The sequence below is a fragment of the Osmerus mordax genome, chromosome 18 (assembly GCF_038355195.1).
Source record: "Osmerus mordax isolate fOsmMor3 chromosome 18, fOsmMor3.pri, whole genome shotgun sequence".
In the NCBI taxonomy this organism is placed as follows: domain Eukaryota; kingdom Metazoa; phylum Chordata; class Actinopteri; order Osmeriformes; family Osmeridae; genus Osmerus; species Osmerus mordax.
In genome coordinates, this window is record NC_090067.1 from 9,945,169 (window position 1) to 9,965,999 (window position 20,831).

Here is a 20,831-nt window from a genome sequence, read left to right on the forward strand (position 1 = left end):
ATGTAGAGAGTGTGCTGTCATTGGCCACGGATTAGTCAGTACGTGCCTACCACATTCAAAACAAAAACCTTTCCGTAAGGCTTTTCAAAAACACAAATGATTTAGCAGGTTGTGAAAACATGGTTAGGTTACTCACTCCCCAAGCACTGTTGTGCGTGTGTTCACTCAGCAAACAGGTACATTGTAATAGCAGAGGGGGACTGGGGACAACAGTGGGGGAACTGACACCCAGACTCCCACCAAATTGGTTGGAGTCGGGGTCAGAGGTCACCGGAAGATGGTGTAAGACATTACATAAGAGGGCCTGTGTACAATTGTAATGAATACTCAAGGAAAAGAAGGGGGGATAGAGGAGGAGATGGGGAACCATTAAGAAACCCTCCTGAGTCCCAGCTACCCACAATTCTATCCCATGTCAGGGTTCCCATCATCTCCTGCCTTGGAGAGATGGATAATATTCCATGGCGGCTGAGAGATCTGTGTCCTCATGGGGGAACCCTGGCATCTGGATCATGTTAGGGGGAATCTGTGTTGATCCGCCATGGAGAACGTGCCGGAAAAACAGCCCGACTGACCTGGCGAGCTGGTGAACCAGGGTTTAGGCTGCCTGGGCGTCTGGGGAATCCTGCTCCTGTCTCTGGCCAAAAGTTATTAAAGAGCTGGACATTGTTTCCATTGGGCTGGTGTGAGAACCTCCGGGGGTGGAGGGCAGAGGAATGGGGTCAGGGCTTGTGGCAAGAGACAGTGAAAACAGTGGCACCGCCACCCGCAGAGGGGGAAGCAGGGACGGATTGGAGTAAGCTGGGTACAGTTGATCTCTCCTCGTTGTTGCTGGAAACACTGACGATGTTGGCGAATCTTCTGGAACAAGTGAGGTCCTGACAGAGGAAACATGTATCTCCTCAATGTTTAGTTAACCTCATTCCCAAGGTTACCGAAAGAAATCTTTATCCACGTTTGTTTGTTTTCACTTTTTTAAGACCACACATGGACCAACACAGGTCTGCCCCGATCACAGTGAGTTAGTGGTTTATCCTGCATTATAAAATGGAGTGTGCTGTATTTTAAATGTTACATTGTGTCAACCACTGGATGTATATGTATGCACATGTATCATTGCTGAGAGGAAAATATTCAGGATAATACAAAAGCCCAGTGGAAGTGAAGAAAGGGAAGTTTATTACAGGGAACAGGGAGCTGAGGTTCCTTCAGCCCTGAGGAACGTCTTCTGGGAGCCTGGGTGGAGCTGATGACAGAACTTCATGCAAAATAAAACATTTCTCCCTAATTCCCCCTCCTGGAGAATTAATCTTCTCTTATTGTCATCTTGATAGTAACCAGAGAGAGTGGAAACGATAAAGCACTGTCTAGGGATGGTCCTCGGTGTCAGCGGGGATGGTAGTCCACTCAGAGGATGTTGCCAGGGGGGTTCTTTCTTACAGTCATTGCGTGACTATGGAGGGCTGGGGCTCAGCTGCCTGGTTGAGGGTGGGGTCCAAGTCACTGCCCATCTTGTTAAGTCTCCAGCCAAGCCTGTTGTGATTTGACAGGGCTCCACTGACATGGGGCATCTAGAGGCCCAGGACCACCTCCTCCACCATCACCAAGCGTGACCGACATCTGTAACCCATTGCATCCCCTAATTATCCTCGGGTGAACCTCATGGAAAATGCGACACAAGCCATTGGAATGTAAACACAACCTGTTGAGAACTCCCATTTATGTTCTTTCTGTTGTGCGCTGAGGACTCCATTTTGTATTAGTTCATATCCAGTGTCAGGGTGTGTTGGTGAGACATTCCTCCACTAGTTTGCATGGCCAGCTTTTGTGTAAATATGTTCTTGGATACATGGATTTGCACATGGTGCATGTCAATGTACGATTTTCCATCATGAGGCTTGCACTGAAGGCACTGAATCGTGCGGTCCGTAAACAGTGGAATGAGAAGCGTTACACTCAATTTTGCGTTCATGGTACTGCAACTGCAAAATAATGACACAAAAGCAAGCATGTGCACGCATGAGCAAAACAGCTAATTGTGCAGGGCTGCAGGACAGCTGTTGGTTGTGTTGGTGAAGTGCCTTCCCCCAAACAAAAAGCTACTGGTTTCTAAACTCCAGCCAGAAGCTTCCCAGCATCCAAAAACAAGCAATCGGGACAGGAATGTGCACGGCACAACAATTCCAAATGCTGAAGCAATTATGGTGAGTCAACAGATCTGGAGAAACCGTCATCAAATCCTGTATGTGCTAAAACCATACATTCAGTCAGTGATGAGAACATACAGTACAATTCCAGTCCCACTCCACATGCTGTAAAGCAGCCTACATTTTTTGGTATATCATGTTGCACTGCTTTCACATGAAACATTATGGCTGTATGGAAACCACATACAGCTTATGCTGGTGATGTCAAGGTTTACTGTGTCGGCTTAGAATGGCTCTTGTTTTCATACATGTGATTTTACATGGTTCCAGTATGTAAAGTACAAACATTGCTAGATTAGTTCTGGTATTTGACATTACTACCCTCCTGGACGTGTTCTTAAAAAATTGGTTGAAACGGCATGACAAATCTGAAAAGATGGAATAACAATGCACAAGCCAAAACAGCGTCAAACGAAGATGATTGAGTTGGTTATCAATCATGAGTGTCTTCAAATAAAACTTCATGTGTCGCAGACAAATCAAAACATTCAACGTTTTACCTCTCAAAGCTGTAATGACAGCTTGTGTATTATGTTTTATGTTGTACATTTATATGTATGTAATGTTTTAGTTCCAGGTATCCAACTAGTGAGGTGGGAGAGGGTCAACAGCTGGTTCTAATACAGCGCTGGACTTCTGAAGAGCTCTGCATTGCCACCCCTCCTTGTGTTCAACCATGTCAGGGAAAACCTGCCTCCACTCTGCTCTGGGTCAACCATCTACAGCAGTAAGTGAACAAGACATCCAATAAAAAAAGTCACCAAATACAGGACACCAAAAATGTGTGCGAGTCACAACCAAGACATGTGAGTTCCCTGGAGTAACAAAGAACGTAATGTTTCTTTCCTACTCCCCTCCTTTTATCTTCCTTCTCACGCACCCCTTGGCTCAAAAAGAGAAATGGATTATTGAAACGGCCAGAAACATGTTGCTGTCGTTGTCTCTTTTGTATCCAGACCAAAAAACAGGGAAGTCACACAAGCGTGTAAAAATAATAACACAAATCAAATGGAAGATACATTCATTAATAGCTCTCAGGTAACTAACAGCGAATTTGCCATGCAATGCATAAGTAATTCACATCACAACTGACAATTCTTGTTCCTCAATCAGAAAATAACAAAAATAAACATTGCAGCATGACATTTATTGGTCCACATCTGTATTTTTTTTTTTTACTGTTCTAGAATTTAGGGTGGATAAAGTCAATGCTTGATGCTGATAAGACAATACAATGGCTGGTGAATGGCCACATAGCAAAAGCAAATAATGCAGATCCTCAGTTCTGTCTGATTTGGCGTGTCAAAATGACACCTAAAAAAAAGGGGTGTCGAAACATTCCGTGACACCTCCTCACAGGGCTTAATGGCTCCCAGACCAGGATGTGACATCATGCTACACTACCACTGAGCTGTGCGGCAACGCCCCAGTCGTTTCCCCTCACACACCTTCCCCAAGAAAAAAAAGAGGTAATATGATATTCATCCTAATTAAAGAAAACCAAACGGTATTCACGTTCTTTGGCCTGAGACGAGTGCTGTGGGCCTCCCTGTTACACCACTGAGAGACGGGGCCCCATCATTCAGCTCACACCATGTCAGTGTGTGTGTGTGTAGGGGGGGAATAAGGGAGAACATGGGGTCATATGTGCTGAAGTAATTGACATTCCCTCAAAACATTAGGGTGAATTGACAGGCCAGGTCAACTACACAGGCCTAAGGCTCATCAGTGGACCCTGTTGGTCCTGGGAGACCAATACTACTAAAGCCTTGTTATTGTATAACTGAGTCTTATTGATAACATCAATGTTTAACACATTCTCCTCAAATAAAAGTAGCTTGTGATGCACTTGCATTAAACACAATAATGAGCATGTCTGTGTAACAGAGCAGGCCTTGTGTAGGGAGGTCGAGAGGTGATGAACTGCAGCCTGATGAGGACCTTCTTTATCTCAGGCTGACTAAGGGCTATAACATCAATGCAACACTGACACCTGCTGGTTTGCATCATCATTGCCATTGTCTGATTGCAAGGCCCATTTCAACATTGTGCACAGAAGTGAACACTTTGCTATAGTGTTCAAAATATTGAAGGGACTCAAAACAATATTTTAAGATGTTGATTTTATTTATGTATACTGATAGAAGTAATAGAAATCAATAAAAAACAGGTAGACAATTACTGTTTTACAATTGTGGTTGCATTTTACAGATCTCTCTAATTCTTACCTGAAATAGTCACAATGTTTCATCTAACATTTGTAATATATACAGACTTCACAAATGGTATCAGTTTGTACTTCTGTTATCTAGCACTTTTAAATCGATGTCCATCATTTCAAGAAGTCACAACCATCCACAACATAGGCCCCATTGTTGCCATGGTGTTTAAAAGGCATAAAACATTAAGAAGGTGCATACCATAATACTAATGCAAGCAGGTCCCTCTTGCAACAGTGTTAATTATATCAAGAAAGTTTGTTAAGCAGGAAAACGTTTTGACAAGACAATGTTTTGTAATCATTATAACTCATATGACCTGAGCAATACAAGGACTTAAACCTAAAACGGAGTGTGGCACTCTGAACTGTTTACACCATATGCTGCCAAAGATTTACAGGTTACAAAACGCATTTTTACCCCCCAAAACCCAGAGATGATTTTCCTTTAACAACATAGTTTTTTCTTGAGGATTCCCATTATTTATTTATTATTTTATATAATTCGTCATAATAGAATGCTCTTAATAGCCATATTATAACAACAGATCTTGCTTTGGAAATGGATGCTAGTGTTAGTGCAGAATTATCACAAGAAATGAAAAGGACACAAAATAAGCTTTTACTTTATCCCCCCCACTCCATCCTAGCGTACTGCCTTTATGCTGATTATAAATCTAGTGTCTGGTCAGAGATACAGGAGGCTAGTGTGAGGGCAGCTGGGCGTCTCATTTCACAACACTACCTAGACTCATCGTTTGTTCCTACGCCCGTGTCATTGTTAACCCTCCTCTTTCAGAGAATCTGACTACAGACTCCAACAAGGTGCGGTAGGTGGGGGGGGGGGGAGTATTGTAATAAATAAAACTGTGAAAGAAGGAGTTGTGGAGTGCCAATTCTCTTCATTTGGCAGCTTGCCATATAATGATGCCCAGTATGACCAGCACTACAGACATGACCATGGCCAAGATGCACATCTTCTTGCGGGATTTTTGCTTTGGGGAAAAACAAAAAGTTAAGAGGTGTTTGGTTAGTGACAGTGATCATACAAAATGTGAGAGGATCCAATATGGATGGTTTTGACAGTGTGCTATGACTCCATGGCATCTCGACTGGGCTGTTGGGATGGAGGGTCAGGTATACCTGGTAAAACTGATGCTTACCTGATATACCTGACCATACCACCTGGTATACCTGATGCTTACCTGGTAGTAGGCTGCTCTCTGGAGTTGCTCCGCACCTCGCTCAACATGAACCTCAGCATTTTCAACGTTTGCCTCTATGCTATCTGCAGACAGAAACACACATTCAACATCACCATGCATGTTTCGGTGTTGCGAAACCAGACCAAACCTAAATAAATTGGTCATTAAATAAGGTGTTATTGTGATTTTTGAACAAGTTAAACTTACCAATCATCTCTCCCTGGTCATGGATCATTACGGCCAAGTCTTTAAAGATCTGGTTCACATCCAAGATGTCCGACTGAAATCAACACAAGACAACTATCTTTTAGCCATGTCCAACAGGTCAACCGTCTGGTTCCAATCCTCAGAATCATATGGATTTTCTCCTCAGGACGGGGGAGATTAGGAGCACTAAGGAGGTCGATTTACTGAAGCTTCGGGATCAATATAGAGTGTGTACTCCTCTACACAGTGGGGGGTAAAAACCCAACAAGGCTACAGGGAAGTCTCACCTCCAGCTGTCTGATGTTTGTTTCTCTGTCTTTGATGAGCTCCAGATCTTCTTCTGTTATGGCTGCCTCCTCTACCTGGGATGAGGTCTGGCCCCAGTCCTCTTGGCTAGACACAGAGAAGGATACAGCGAGTCAGAACCAATACAATCCACCTAAAAGATCCAATCTAAACGATTGATTGCATGGGAATTAGGGAGAATGTAAAAGAATTGTGGATGCACGTACTTATCAAAGGACACCAGCTGTTCATCATTGGCACCCTCGTCAGCCTTGAAGGAGAGTGGCAACAAAAGTTAAATGTGTATTCTAGTGCACTGTCTGCACGTCGCAATCATAATATCACGGCAGGTTCTTATCCAAATGCTACATCCTTATGAAATATTTTTTTTTAAAGCTGCTGCTTATATTCAATATTATATTACACAACAATGCACATGAGAGTGTGGAGCTTACAGAGAGGCGGGATCCTGCCCTGGCTCTGGCCACAGACTCCTTCTCCTTCTCCGCTGCGCGACGTTGCACAGCCTGGAAGTTGTTGAGGGCTGCGGAGAAGTCGTTCATGAGCCGGTCCTTCTGAATCTTCTGCTGTCTCTGAGGATGAGGATCAGTGTTGATTCCCAGCTCCCTAACTAACTGTATTCAGGGGAAATGCATACACTCAAGCATATTTCTTTTGTTTGTTTTTGTTTTCCATTGTGCATCGTCTGGGGTTTCAAACTGTCAAATACACACAATGATTTCAAATATATGTCACATTTCTTGAGATACTTTCTATTAAGGTCACTAGCAACACATGCATGCTTATGCATGATACTTACTTGCTCTGATGGCGATGAAGGTAGGGGGACAGAGCCCAGATCTTTTAGGTGTTTGTTGGTCTCCTTGGCCAGCTGGTTTGTATAATGCTGTATCTGCTGCCTGGGGGGACATATGTAGACTTAGAACTATAATATACAGTAAACATAAAGACAGCTCTTCTACACAATTAGCACAACAAAGATCATGGAAAATATTAAGAGATGGCACAAGATACAGTCAGACTCTTTATATGTTGCGAAGCTTAATTACTTCACATTGGGCCAAAATTAGGCTATACTTCTGCAAGGCCAAAACTTTATCTGAAGTTCAGTGCCTGAACAACCCATGGATAATAGGATTTGAAAATGTGTAGATCCCCATCGTGTACATTTCAAACTATAGTAACACACTGACAGTATTAACTGACATTTGTAATTCAATTATAGCTATTTAATACAAATTTAAAATTATTTTATACACATTGATTGTCCCATTCAGAGGAACGGTAGGGTTGTTCAGAGTTGAGAATGTGCAATCGGTGAGGGAGCGAGACGAGAATTCTTACAGACGATCCTGCAGTTCACTAGTGTCCTGCCGCGTCCCCAGCTGATTCACCATGCTCTTTATCTGAGCGGCTGTAAATGTGAAAATTGTTCGTTAACATTAGTTTAAATGTGTTATGGCGACTTGAAACGTTAAAGAGGGGATTCCAGTGGAAACACCAAATCTTTAGCATTACTCACTGTTCTGTGTGATCTTCTGGATGTTGGAGCTGCATGTTTGTATGAGGGAATTGAAGTCCCGTGGTAGGGAGCGATAGCTGTCCGCTTTAGCGTACGACATGTTGACAGAGTCCTCTCAGGTATGTGTGTGAGTGTCTCTGAAAACTCTGGAAAACAATAATGAACTGTTATACATTATTGGTAGCTACTGATTTAGCTAAATAACTATGCCATGCCAGAGAGCTCTCTCTCACAAACCTAACTGTCCCCACCCGTTTGGTCTTTACACTTTACACGACCATAACACTGTCAGATTAGATAACACAATGCATTTGCCACACATTTATGGGAAATTGACGTATTACTTTAGCTATCTTGCCAAAAGGTTTCTTGCCACATCAACTTGCTATTTAGCCGGTTATCTAGCCAAAATTCTAGTCTAACAAGCTAGAACTACAGTAGCTACAATAGGTGACAACAAATCAGTCTGTCAACAGAATGAACCACAGGCTTGTGTCTATGCGTTTCCGTTTCCATATAGGTACTTGACTAGATTGTCAAATTGACATGACGTGGTTGACTAACGTTTGCACTACTAGTAGTGAACTGTTGGTTAGCTACCGTACCGCTTGGGACTAGTAGTAGTACAAGCTAGTCTAATGCTACAGTAGCGGACTGCTAGCTAGCTAGTTAGCTAGCGATGAGCTGGCAGAGATAGATGCGGAAAGCTAGCGAACTAGCCACATACTAGCTAGTAGCTAGCTGAGGCCTCCGCTATATTCCCAATGCTAATACGTATAATTTAATATAAATATATATAATAATTAAAACTGATAATCTTACTTGACTGGAACAACAAAACATCCGCTTAGCCTATGCTCTTTCGTCCAAAAGCTATGCTTCACGAATTGTCCGACGTCAATACGTCACTACGTAAATGACTCCCATGGTAATAAATTGAACCTTAAAAATGTGTTCAGATAAAAAGGGCAGTTTTATTTTATAAACATACTACTCACCACTACAATTCCCCACGTTCACTTTAGACTTAGTAAACAGTACAGTGCATGGTTAAAAACATGCAAACTTATACCCTTGTGTTGGTCATATTGCCTCAGATTCATTACATTGGATTCATTCTTACAGGGTCCCTTCTGGCTATGAAAGCCCCTGCCTCTATTCAGTCACTGGGCTGTCTCGTGATTCTCATGTGCTTTGGTGCTGATTGAAAATCTCGAGAGGTAGAGACACTAGCCTTCAACATTGGGGAACATGTTCTCTGTTATACTTGATGTAACCTTTTAACATACTTTAGTTTAGCAATTAATAAGTCTGTTCATCACAAACACCAACCAATTACTAATTTGTTCAAAAGCATAAGAAATACAAACATGGATTTATTCTTTGGTACAGGATGAGCCATTAGCTCATCGTTGTTTATAAAGACACATGACAAGAACAAATCCATGAAATTAGCATACCACATAGTTGTAACATAAAATAATGTGTGTAAGCAGTTGGGGGAAAAAAATTGTTCTTTTTGAAAAGTCCATGGGGGAATTTACCTGCCTTGTACAATGCATGAAACTAAAAAGATTGGTACTGATGGTCATATTTCCTTATGGCTCTCATGTCTCAGCAGTACATTGGCTCTGGCAGGCTAGTCATCGTTTCTAAGACCTGTTCTGTTGTATGCTCCAGTGGCTGCCAGTGGCACTCGATAAGTGCATCATACAATTCCTCACTGTGTTCCATGAATCTCCTGTTCGCTTCAATCACATCCAGTTCTGGGTTAGGATCTGCAAAGGAGCACATTGTGGTAAGTAGTATCCGATTCCCAATGACTTTCTGAACAGGTGGGTCATTAATTAGGGGTTCCCAGAAGGGGACACTGATACACAGCAATTTATTCTGGGAGGTATCTTGACTTATTATGATTTAAATAACTTAGTGGTAAAGTTGCATACCTTCCAGACCATCATCCTCAGGAGCTTCATGTTCCTGTCCTGGGTACTGTGAGTAATCATACTGGTTATAGTTGTAGCCTCCATAGCCACCTCCATTCTGGTCATAGCCCCAATTGGAATAGTAATTAGAGTATGGTTGATGCTGTTGCTGGTTTGGGTACTGGTGCTGGTTTTGGCGGTAGTTTCCTCCATTGGACCCCCATGTTCTGTTTTCTGATTGATTATGCCTGGTTCTGCAAAGCAGGTGAGAAGGAGAAGACATCAGCTACTCATCATCATTTACTATTTTTACTTTATTTTTTAGGGGAAACTGGGACACATAGCTTTGAGGTTTCTTTCACACAAACAAACCAACACTCACTTGTTAGCTGCTAGGCTCAGTCTAAGCGGTTTGCCCCCGAGTCCTACAGCACTCTGACACTCCTCTAGCGCCCGCTTCTGAAGCCTCTGGTCTGGGAACTGAACAAAGCCACAGCCCCTGCAAAGAGAGTTAGTTGATGCTCTACAAGTGATCCATCATCAACACTCAGTGAACTATATGGGCCTCTAAGGAAAGGAAATCTTGAACTCACTTTGAGTTGCCCATGCTATCTAGCACCACCTTTCCCCCACGACAGGAGGGATAGCGATTGTAGAAGTACTCATACAGCATCCCATCATCAACTTCTGGTGTGAGATCTCCCACAAACAAAGAGTACACTGGGCTACAATACAAAGAAATTAAAAGTAAGTACAATATATCCACAATCTTCCCGATGTGACAGATGTAAGGGCTGATGGAGGACATACCCGCTTTCTCCTTGTTTCCCAAAGGTAGCACGGTTTAACTTGAACCTTCTGGGCTGTTGAAACAAGAGTTTAGGCTTATTTAATCATGTCTGATTTGATTAGGATCTACTATATATGCAAGTCATTACACAATTCTTAAAACACAAACTAAATAATATGGGGAGGAACTTACTGGTGTTGCCCCAGGTAACGCTTTGCCATTAATTTTACGGAGACACCTCTCTGCTGTGGCTTCATCTGCGAGCTCAACAAAGCAGTAACCCAATGCGCCCCTGGAGTAGGAAACAGTGTATAATTAGTTACTGTATATCTACAGACATTGCGAAAAAGTAATAATGTGCTACAGTCATATATTCAAGTCTACAATTATTATAATATTTAGTACTCACCCTGTCATTTTGTTGCGTATGATCCGTACACTGACGACTTGTTCCCCCATGGTCCCAAATGCTCGATTTATGAATTTCTCGTCCATATACGGCTCCAACTTATAATGTAAAATTTCAATCGTTAAAGATTGATAGTAAATAGCCACAGTATGTTTATAAATACGATATAGTTAACTACAAGCCAACTATCCAGCTTTAAATACCACTCTGCCCAGTTGACTTCATTATCAAGATGCTGATCCAAACTAAGCTAGCTAGCTATACATCAATAATATCTGCAGATGAATATCGCTCGTCAACATCTATAGCAAATTAGCCAAGTGGATCAGCATCTGACTATACATGCACATGTCAGTCATCGTCAATTTACAGTTCTTATATTTCATTGCTAGCTCGGTATTATTCGCTAGACAATGCATGGTATAAAAACTTGTAGTGCAACTTAAATGTAGCTAATCTAGCTGTTAGCCTACTAGCTAGCATTTGATTGCATCTGCATTCACAAGAAAATAGTCACAAATCAAAAACTAAATAAAGAACTACATAAGAAAACTCACGTTGCCCATCCACAGTGTGCTCATTTTTAATGTCTAAACTGGTTGCTTTAACCAAATAAATGTTATAACATTTGCAAATGTTGACCCAAACAAAACACATGTAGCTAGCTTACTAGCTAAAAGAAGTGTGGCAACATCGATGAAACTGCGTCAGAGAACAAACTTGCCTTCATAATAAAAGTCCAGATTACTAGATCCGAAAGGATAAAATTAAAAAAATACAATCATGTGTGTAGCCAGGCTATTTTTATCGTATTTTATTGACAATTAAATAAACCACTTGTTAAAATAATCCCAGAACTAATTTTCAGAAACTATCATCTATGCGCAGCAGGGTATATATAGGATTCGGCCAACTTGCATGTTATCGTTGTTCTGGAGAATTCAGTTTCCCCTTCCTTGCGCGTGCGCGAAATCACCAGCATCACTGTATTGCTTTATAAATAATAAAACCAGAGAATGTCTAATATGTGTAATATCTATCCGTAGACGGGCTGTGGTCAAACGTTATATACAGGAGGAGGGGGGGGGGGGGTGACTTTCCTCAGGCCTCCAGGGAAATCTGTTTCTGTGTTCTCAGTGTTAAAGATTGATGTATAGATGAAACTTGTTATAATGGCATACTTTTATGTGGCTTTTAATTGCAAACATTATCATACAATTTTGCAGATTGGGTCAATTATTTTCAACACTGTTAAATCAATATTCTGGACAGATGTTATTATTCTACTAACCCTGCCTGCTATAGAAGACACATTAAATGAATGTTGTCTCAGAGGTTTTTTTGACAATTTGCTAACAGTAGACTGCTAATAGGTGTTCACAATAATATCAGTAATCTCTTCAATACTGTAAAATACATAATGCATGATAACAAGAATGTTAGATACACATTCTATCCAAGTGCATAATGTACAAATTACTGAGATAATTGTAAAACAGTAAGAAGCTTAAGTAGGTCACTGGTTAACCCCTTATTTCTTTAATATATACTACTTTTGAATAAGTGTTAAAAACAATCAGATAAATCAAGATTCCTACATGATTACAGTAACTATCTGACATGGAATGTAAAAAGAGCTGGGTAGTAAACACAAAGGCAAACCAACAAAACTGTTTATGTTCCATAATACTGTAAGTCTGAAATCAACTCCAAAACCAGTGCAATATTTAAAAATCATACTCAGAAACGTTGATGATGGATAAAGTGGAATGATTAAAATGTCCATCCCCTTCTTTATTTAGGGGCAAGCTTGTAAGGCAATGGTCTCAGTGTGATTTAGATTCTGTATCTAGAGCATGACACAATCTCAATATACTGTGAAAGATATATAATACATAGTACACAGTATACAGAAAAAACACTGTCAAGACATGATGACTACATAGATGTACTGTTTAGTATTATTTACATCAACTTATACCATGGTCTGGGTGAATACTCGATACATCAACATAATGGGTCTTCATAAAATCAAATGGATCTTAATATTCTTTCATACCACCCATTTTCACCACATACAGTACTATTTGCAATCAATTTTATTTTGACTAAAAGTGCAGAAATTATATGGTAAGATAAGCAAGAAGCCCTTACTAAAATAGAATCACAATAAATACTAGGCATGATTATTATATTAATAGGAAGACATTCCCTAAACCCTACACCCAATTTCATAATATTCCCGTCTAGTTTAGTGTTCTTACAATTTGTAGCTTAGTAAGGCTTGAATCTTTACATTCAAGATGATAAAACTTCTGAATATGCACTCATTCTAACAGGTGCCATTTCTTTTTAGGGTCAGTTTCCAAGGAAAACTGTCAAACTTCACCCAATATTAAATTGCTATTATTAATCTCCATTGAACATAAAGTAGGATTTGGTCTAGGTCATAACTTTTCAGGAGGAAATGCTTTCAGATGTACCCAATTGTACAGCTGTGGGGTTTTCTTTTGTGTTTACCTCCTGACTGTAAAAAGAATGCTACAGCATTTTACTAAAGTGCCATCAAAGATCCAGAGACCCCTTTTAGAAACTGTTATCAAGTACCTTCAGTTGACTAAACTATTGACATGCACTCTTATCCACCACCACACACATCAAGTGGAATGAAACATCATACATTCTAAATGTACTAGCAGCTAAGGAATGTGAAACAGAAAGGAATACCTAACCCAAGTATAGGAAAAGTGTGAGGGGTACAGTTGGGGAAGACTGGTCTGAGAAGATGCCCTGCGTTTGCTGCATGACAAGGTGAAGCTTTGGATCAGTGACCCCAAAGAAATTCAAGAAGGACATTATGGAGGGCAGGTCAGTACAGAGTCCAGGCCTGGACCAGCTGGGAGGAAGAGGAGGATGAAGAGGTAAACAAGTCAGCTGGACCAAGCTGCTTCCCACACAAACACATTCAGTCCATCTTTTCCTTCTGGACTAGCTTGGGGGCGTCCACAAAGTCTCGGCCATTGAAGACTATGACAGCAGCGGTGACTGCACACGCTGTACCCCAGAACAGCACATAGGCCAGGGTCTCAGTAAATGTGTCACCTAGGATAAAAGACAAAACTCATCAGTGGCATTATTTATGATGGCGATCAGGACAGAGGCAACACATTAGCATGTTTATCCAGATGGAGGTGCGTGTGAAATAATCTCACCAGCCAGTAGGAAGCTGATGATGCACATAGAGAAGGCTATCACCATGACAATAGGCAGCTGCAAGAGAAAGAGGAACATTGCACGTTACTCTCTCTGTACAGAGGGGATGGGGTGGATGGTAGATGGAAGAGTCCTCCCCCTACTTCTACTCAGACACAGCACATTCTTGTTTCAAATGTGAGCTATGCTTACTGACCGTCAGGAACTTCCAGTCCTTCTGGGCGTGAAGTGGGGTAGGGCCATCTGACTCATCCACGGAATAGTTACCCAGAAACAAGTCAATGGAGTCCTGTAGAAAGAAAAGTTAAGCCATCATCCACAGAACTGGAAAGGGGTAGATCGGCGTAGGTCTAACGTTCTCCTTTTTTCACTCTCCCAGATCATACTGGGCTGATATAATACATATTTAATCAAAGCACCTGTCTGAAGCCATCAGAGAAGTTGTTCTTGTAGTAGCGGATCATGGAGTTCCAGCCATCCATCACCAGGCCCCATTGGGTCCGCTTCCCTGTCCTAATGGAACAGAATTTATATCAGCCTTGAACAAACAGGCAGATAAAGTGCACAGTGGCTCTAGGTGTTTGTTTTAATAGTTTTACCTTGTGAAGTCAGTTTTCAGTGCTCCTGTGCCTGCATACTGGTTAGCACAAGCGTTAGCATTGTCTGCCCATGCTGTTGGATAAGACAGAAACAATGTCAGAGAACAGTGGGGGAGAGATAGAAGAAAAAACACTTTCCTAGGACATCTACAAGTAGTTTCAGATTTTATTAAGGTGGGCCATTCCTCTATTACCATTCTTATAGATCTTCTCAAAGTCAGCCTGCTCTTCGATCTTCTGTCCAACATGGAGGACACCCATCCTCTATGGGCAATCACAAAGGAAGCAAGGGTTAATCTGACTGACACAGGGTATTAAGATAGAAGGGACAGGGGGGCGCCAGTATGAATAAGTCAGTGACTGACAGTGTAGAATGTGGAAAAACAGCTGTTTTGAAAGCATCGATGAGACAATTTCCTTCCTTTTTGTCATCTTACCTGCAGCTGGGACTGTAGGGAACGTCGGGCCAGCAGGCTCTGAATGACGTTGGTTCTGTCCAGACAGTCCATGCAGTTACTGCGGAATGTCCCCTTCTGCTGAGCCACCACCTTCCCCTCAGAGTCCAGCATGAAGTAACTAAGAAAGAGAAAGGGAGAGGGCCTTGACAAACTCCTCCAAACTGTAATGACATCCAGAATGCTGTTTGTCATCCACAAGCTGGCCAAAGGGAATAGGGTTACCTGTAGTCATCCTGCGCGTCAGACACTTTGTTCACCAGGATCTGGAGACGGTCCCATCTCATCTTGCTGCACTCCTTGTGGAAGTCAAATGCTATGTACCTAGGTACATTAGAAGACATTGAGATGTGCACGTGAGATTGGTGAATGCCAAGTAAAAGACACATGATTGACCGAGGTGTAGACCTACTCTATCATGTTGTTCTCCATGCCAGTCACCATCTTGGCAAAGGCCTGCTCCAGTGGTTTCTCAGAGCCTTTCTGGTTGACCTGGTAGATAAAACAACTTGCAGTGTAATTTTTGAAAAAAGAAGCAGTACACAAGTAATAGATATCTAAGGATAATTTCTAAAAAGAGTAACTTGCCAAGTTCAGGATAGTTTGCTTCCCATAGATGAGGACCTGGGAGTCAAAGTGTCTCTGGAAACCATCCAGCTGAGAAAGACAAGCTGATCATTGTTCCATATTCCAGACAACATACGAAGGAGCAAAAATGACTGATGCTGTACATGTAAACCACCTACGTGATTGGTCGTTTTGCTGATCAGAGGCTTGGGCTTATATTTGAGGTTAGGCCTCTGAGACCAGAAGAAGGGCATGGAGCCTCGTGTCTGCAGAGGAAGAACAAGGAAATAAATTATGGATTGACATTTTATGCTACCTCCGTTATTCGAGAAATGTGCCTAAAGAGGGCAGGAGGTTGGTTATTACTTGCCTGGACAAATGAAGCCCTTCCTCCATTGTATAAAACAATCTGCTCAGTCTCTACAAAATTAGCAGCGTGGCCCTCAGAGTCAATGCCTGGCAAAAAACAGCAACAGAACACAAGACTTTGCCATCAGTAAGGCATCTCAATTATCCATATAGTCCAACAATAACGGTCTCATTGAGCCAAACTGACTTGTATTGTTTTTTTTGTGGGCGGGTTACCTCTGACGTAGTACCTGACACCAGCCCGGAAACAGCTCCTCCTGGATATCAGGATCCACTCAAAGATCTTTCCATTGATGCGACATGGCTTCATCACAATGACTGCACCAAGAGAGTCAAGGACAACTCACAACACGCTGAAGGACATTGCGTAATGCTTGTCAGTGTGGTGAGTAAAGACATTAGAAAAGGATACACCCATGAACAACGGGGATGGCAAACTTGTGGAGCTGTCAGGAGAACATGAGGAACTTCTTAAAAGCATAAACCACAGTATACACTTGTTGCAGGGCTATTAGCCTATTTAGTTCATTTCCAGATGGAGAAATTGTGATGTTTGTTAAGATCACCTCACCTCTGGCTGTGTAGAAAAGTCTCTTAGAAGGTTTCCATTCCACACAAACCTCTGGTCTGCCTGCACACAAAGGAGTCAGTAAATATCTCTTTCATCCATAAACATCAATATGTAAATGTCTCTGTATAAACCAGCCAACAAAAGCTTGCTGTAATTCATTCCCACAACATCAGCACTTTGTGTAAATTGTGTCTTTCGTCATGACTTGATCAGGTGGAAAACACGTTTCTGTATGAACATCAAACCAGTCAGACAGGTTTTGGGTTTAGGAGAAATGGAAATAACAGCTGTACAGTGTGTTCCCTCTCACATCAGAAGGAGAACATATCATGAGGTTACATAAACCAACAATGACTCCATAATCTTTCTCAGGGTGCCTGAGCATGCTGTATGTGTTAGTGTGTGTGTGTGTGTGTGTGTGTGTGTGTGTGTGTGTGTGTGTGTGTGTGTGTGTGTGAGTGAGTGTACTGATGCATCCAGGCAAGGAGTATGATTTACATGACTTTCAGGAAGGCCAAACGCCACTGCCAATCTGACACCCCTTCAATATGCAGAAGCTATGGGGTAGGCATCACGCTCTGAGGTCATCGCTCCTACCCTCTCCAGAAGGCTGTTCTCCTGGAAGTCAGGGCTGGTGTTGGCCAACCTCTGCAGGGTGTGGGTGAGGTCATAGTCCGTGCAGAAATAGAAGCCGTCTGTGGTCAGCACATTGTTCATCATGGACAGGAAAGTCTTGTTGTCTTGAGCCTAAAAAGGATAGGAAGATTATGTTTGTGCACCTTTTTGTATAATTATAATTTATAAGCATCAAGTGTGTGTGTGTTTGTAAAAAGCTGGGATTTGTCATCAGTTATTTCACTACACACGCAAATGAAAACATTCTCTTTTTAATGGTCAGTTTTCAAGATAGTGTCCCTGATTGCCATTTGAAGTACCGGTAAGTACCTACAGTAATCAAAATCAGGTGCTGGTATGAAGCGTCCTAATTCTACTAATTAAATAATCCCTTTCCTGTAACAGTACCCTTGTGTTAGGAGGCAGCCTCAGCCTGATCCTTCATGCCCCCTTCCCTCTTTCCCCTCCTTTGTTGAACAAAACCAGCTGGACCTTGTGGCACGTGTAGGCACCAGTGCCTTATATCACACGTACTGTACTGTAGCTAGCGATCAATCACAGGCAGGCTTTTGTCAGGCCTTTCCACATTTCTGTTGGGCTAATAGGATCGGGATGCTAAGCCTGTTTACCGAAAGAGCCAGGAAGAGCTTGACATGACTCTACACCTCCTCATCTCCAACAGCAACACCGCTACCGTTGCTTTCCTGTACAGCTGCTCCTACCCTGCCTCGTCAGCACTCTGCCTTCCTTTTTTTTGCCCTACAAAGCAGTGATGTTAGTGTACTCTCCGTCCTCACTCACAACATAGTAGCTATCCTCTCCCATCTCTTTCAATTCCTTTCAATGAGTCCCCAGAACACATAAATGCATAGGGAAGATGACTTTACACCAAAACATTTAAGATGATAATACAATTATTATCAGTCTACATAATGAACACATATCTAATACTTATTCAGCCTAGGTGAAATATTATGACTGAACCCTTTTTGCAGTGGTATTATTCATACTGTTAGCTTCAGCACATGGCTTTAAACTGAGCAGGTCCAACATTAGTGACTGCCCAGTCTCAGGCCAGGTCCAGGCTTTCAATTAGTGTAAGGAATAGCAACTGTGATGAATTATGTAAACCGCCTGCATTACTGAAACTAGATACCACAGCGTGATTCCAACGGAGGAAAATAAAACTGATCCTGTCTAAACACTGGGTCCCCTCTCGGTGCAAGCTACTGTACTGCCGTCAAAGCTGTCCTAGCTTCAAGGACAGGGTCACAGAACGGAGATGTCAGTGAACTCAGGTGGGGTGTTTATCGCCAGCACTGTTATTTGTCACAATGGTTGAATACTTATGCCAACCGACTAATCAGACTCGTTGGACAAAAAGCAAAAAGAGTGTTAGTAACCTGGATCTCTGTGAGGTGGAGCATGGTCTTCTGATAGGAGATGATGTCAAAATCAACAGCCTTCCACACAGCATGGCCCAAGAGGCTGCCCACGTTCCTCTTCTTGGTAATGACAATGAGGTACATCCCTATACATGGAGAGATGGTTTAGACTAAAGAAGTAAAGTAAGAATGTATCTCTTTCCATTGCTCTTTTTCTATCCATTTATCTATGCAGTGTGTTTCACCGAGCACAGTATGTCCAGCATGGTGACAGTGCTGTCGCAGGCACTGTTACAAACCTGCAACGAGGTGAATTGTTCCCATAATGCCACAGATGGGCCTTGTGACGGCTGAGGGCGGGACATCCTTTTTTCCTGAAATAAATACATATGTAAGCTGATCTTTAACAAAAGGCTTCTAACTACATACACAAGACATGGGCATGTAAAGGGGACCATTTTCTATTTCAGTTGAACAGGTTCATCAAATGTTCTCATTCCATTGGGTTAAAAAAAGAACAGTCACTGTAATTAGACAAAGCACTCCAATAGAAATCATGACTGAGCAAAAATGATCCTACGTGAGTCGTAATGAAAAGCAATGGGATGGCGAGAGCTAAAGTAAGGGAAAATGCCTTGATGATTTAACACACAAGGATTCTAATGGTACCCTGCCATCTCTGATGAGAACAGTTTAAGGTAGGGTAGAGGGAGTATTCTTAAGCTTTCACTTAATAATATTCCACATGAGATTGGTCCACTCCATTCTGAAAGTCTATGAGGCAGTTTCACCTGTCAGGGTCATCTCTGACGACACCCTATCAATCGCCAAGACAGCATCTGCACCATCGTCACATGCTTCGATGAAGAATTTTTCTGGAGTGGTGTGCCTGCAGGAGGATGAAATATAAATAACAGAATTCCAATTCCAGTGTTACAATAATGACAAAGTCATTCTGTCACCTGCACTGCAACACGATGTGAACAGGATCTGAATGTTCAGGCTACCACTGTTAGAGCCAATCCAACATCTGGAGAAGTAACATTTTACATCTTATTCTATTTGTGAGAAGCCAAGAAAGCTTGATATATTGCTTGTTGCCACCTGCACTGGCAATAGCTAGTCTAGAAGCTGTTAGTCTAGGTTGAAGATTACATTATTAATTTTTATAAACTAGTACCTTACATAATTATTCCACAACATTAGGGCCCTTCTATTGGAGTTTATGACATTCAATGAGGAATGTAAAGCAATAGAAAAAAACCTAACGCATAGCAAGTATGGCTCACGTCTAGCCTAAGTCCTCCATTGTAAAGTAATGTTTGCGTTACAGGGTTGAACAATCCCCATGTCAAGCAGGAAAATCTTGCACCAGAAATATGTGGCCTCCTACTCTCTAGTGCCCTAAAACGTTCCCAACAGCTTCAACATGGTCTTAAACTCGAAAGAAAAACCAACGTTAGGTCTATCGTTGAAAATGCATGCAAACTAGGAAACACTCAACACTTACATGTGTCGTTTATGATTTCCTATATATGTGAGCACAATAACAGTGAGCGTATTAAATTAACCAGTTAAAGCAAAACCATATTCGCTGACTCCACTTGAGTTCCACCCTGTAAGCCCAGGTGACTGGTTCATGATCTGCTTCTGACACTTGGCTAGTCCAGAGACAGTTTGAGAAGGTGATCACATCAGCCTTAGATCACCAGATAGAAAAGTGACAGTAATACAGAATAATAATGTGTCACCAAGATCCAACTTGCCGACCAGTGTTGTGTGATGTGGTATGGATCGAGTAAATCAATTGAGGCAAATGCAAACTCTGCATTTGCGAGAAAGGCAAGTTCAGTTCAATCTCATTTTATGTCTATCGTCTTTTGATAAACATAACATGGTTTGAGCAACAGATCATCCTAAATCTCTGTTACTAGACACGTAAATAATGCACACTTCACTGTGTTTGTATATTTCATTAAATAAAGTACTTCGGTTACTTACAAATTGAATCTTTCGTAGGCGGTCGCCATCTTCACTTCATGTAACTGACTTCCGTGACGTACAACGAAAACCTGTAGTGTGGGCGTGGTAAAAGTGTTCAGTTTTCAACAAAATAACGACCCCTCGCGGCAACCAACTAGATTACAGCAGTTTCTTGAATGTAACATGTAAATTCATTTGAATTGTCTGTGTTTTAAAATAACGACAAACCGATTAACAGTCCAATTGAATATACTTTTTGAATGAATAGGTTAAGTTTAGTTTTGT

General features: G+C 41.7%; 3 protein-coding genes across 4 annotated transcripts; all 3 read right to left on the reverse strand.

Moving 5' to 3' along the window:
- Positions 1 to 5,171: 5,171 nt before the first annotated feature.
- Positions 5,172 to 8,561, reverse strand: stx12 (syntaxin 12). 2 transcript variants are annotated; one of them, XM_067255651.1, is made up of 10 exons: positions 8,488 to 8,561; positions 7,666 to 7,811; positions 7,488 to 7,557; positions 6,943 to 7,042; positions 6,578 to 6,715; positions 6,350 to 6,393; positions 6,125 to 6,230; positions 5,838 to 5,910; positions 5,631 to 5,713; positions 5,172 to 5,420 (listed from the first exon to the last, which is right to left on the reverse strand). In XM_067255651.1, the coding sequence occupies exons 2-10, from the start codon at positions 7,763 to 7,765 to the stop codon at positions 5,328 to 5,330; spliced, it is 807 nt and encodes a 268-aa protein (XP_067111752.1). In that variant the 5' UTR covers positions 7,766 to 7,811; positions 8,488 to 8,561; the 3' UTR covers positions 5,172 to 5,327. The 2 variants fall into 2 exon arrangements, with proteins under 2 accessions (XP_067111752.1, XP_067111751.1); XM_067255650.1 differs by having other exon boundaries at positions 5,184 to 5,420; positions 6,578 to 6,757.
- Positions 8,562 to 8,619: 58 nt separating this feature from the next.
- On the reverse strand, positions 8,620 to 11,461 carry LOC136962122 (tRNA selenocysteine 1-associated protein 1-like). The gene is made up of 8 exons (XM_067255777.1): positions 11,347 to 11,461; positions 10,790 to 10,887; positions 10,573 to 10,672; positions 10,401 to 10,453; positions 10,184 to 10,315; positions 9,973 to 10,089; positions 9,612 to 9,844; positions 8,620 to 9,443 (listed from the first exon to the last, which is right to left on the reverse strand). Exons 1-8 carry the CDS (start codon positions 11,368 to 11,370, stop codon positions 9,280 to 9,282), a joined length of 921 nt encoding a protein of 306 aa, XP_067111878.1. The 5' UTR covers positions 11,371 to 11,461; the 3' UTR covers positions 8,620 to 9,279.
- Positions 11,462 to 12,542: 1,081 nt separating this feature from the next.
- On the reverse strand, positions 12,543 to 20,595 carry sacm1la (SAC1 like phosphatidylinositide phosphatase a). The gene is made up of 20 exons (XM_067256357.1): positions 20,565 to 20,595; positions 19,355 to 19,452; positions 18,863 to 18,937; positions 18,582 to 18,709; positions 17,161 to 17,310; positions 16,564 to 16,623; positions 16,405 to 16,438; positions 16,209 to 16,310; positions 15,994 to 16,079; positions 15,803 to 15,889; positions 15,645 to 15,713; positions 15,469 to 15,548; positions 15,282 to 15,380; positions 15,039 to 15,177; positions 14,796 to 14,865; positions 14,602 to 14,674; positions 14,422 to 14,515; positions 14,199 to 14,291; positions 14,002 to 14,059; positions 12,543 to 13,891 (listed from the first exon to the last, which is right to left on the reverse strand). Exons 1-20 carry the CDS (start codon positions 20,591 to 20,593, stop codon positions 13,755 to 13,757), a joined length of 1,761 nt encoding a protein of 586 aa, XP_067112458.1. The 5' UTR covers positions 20,594 to 20,595; the 3' UTR covers positions 12,543 to 13,754.
- Between the last annotated feature and the right edge of the window lie 236 nt (positions 20,596 to 20,831).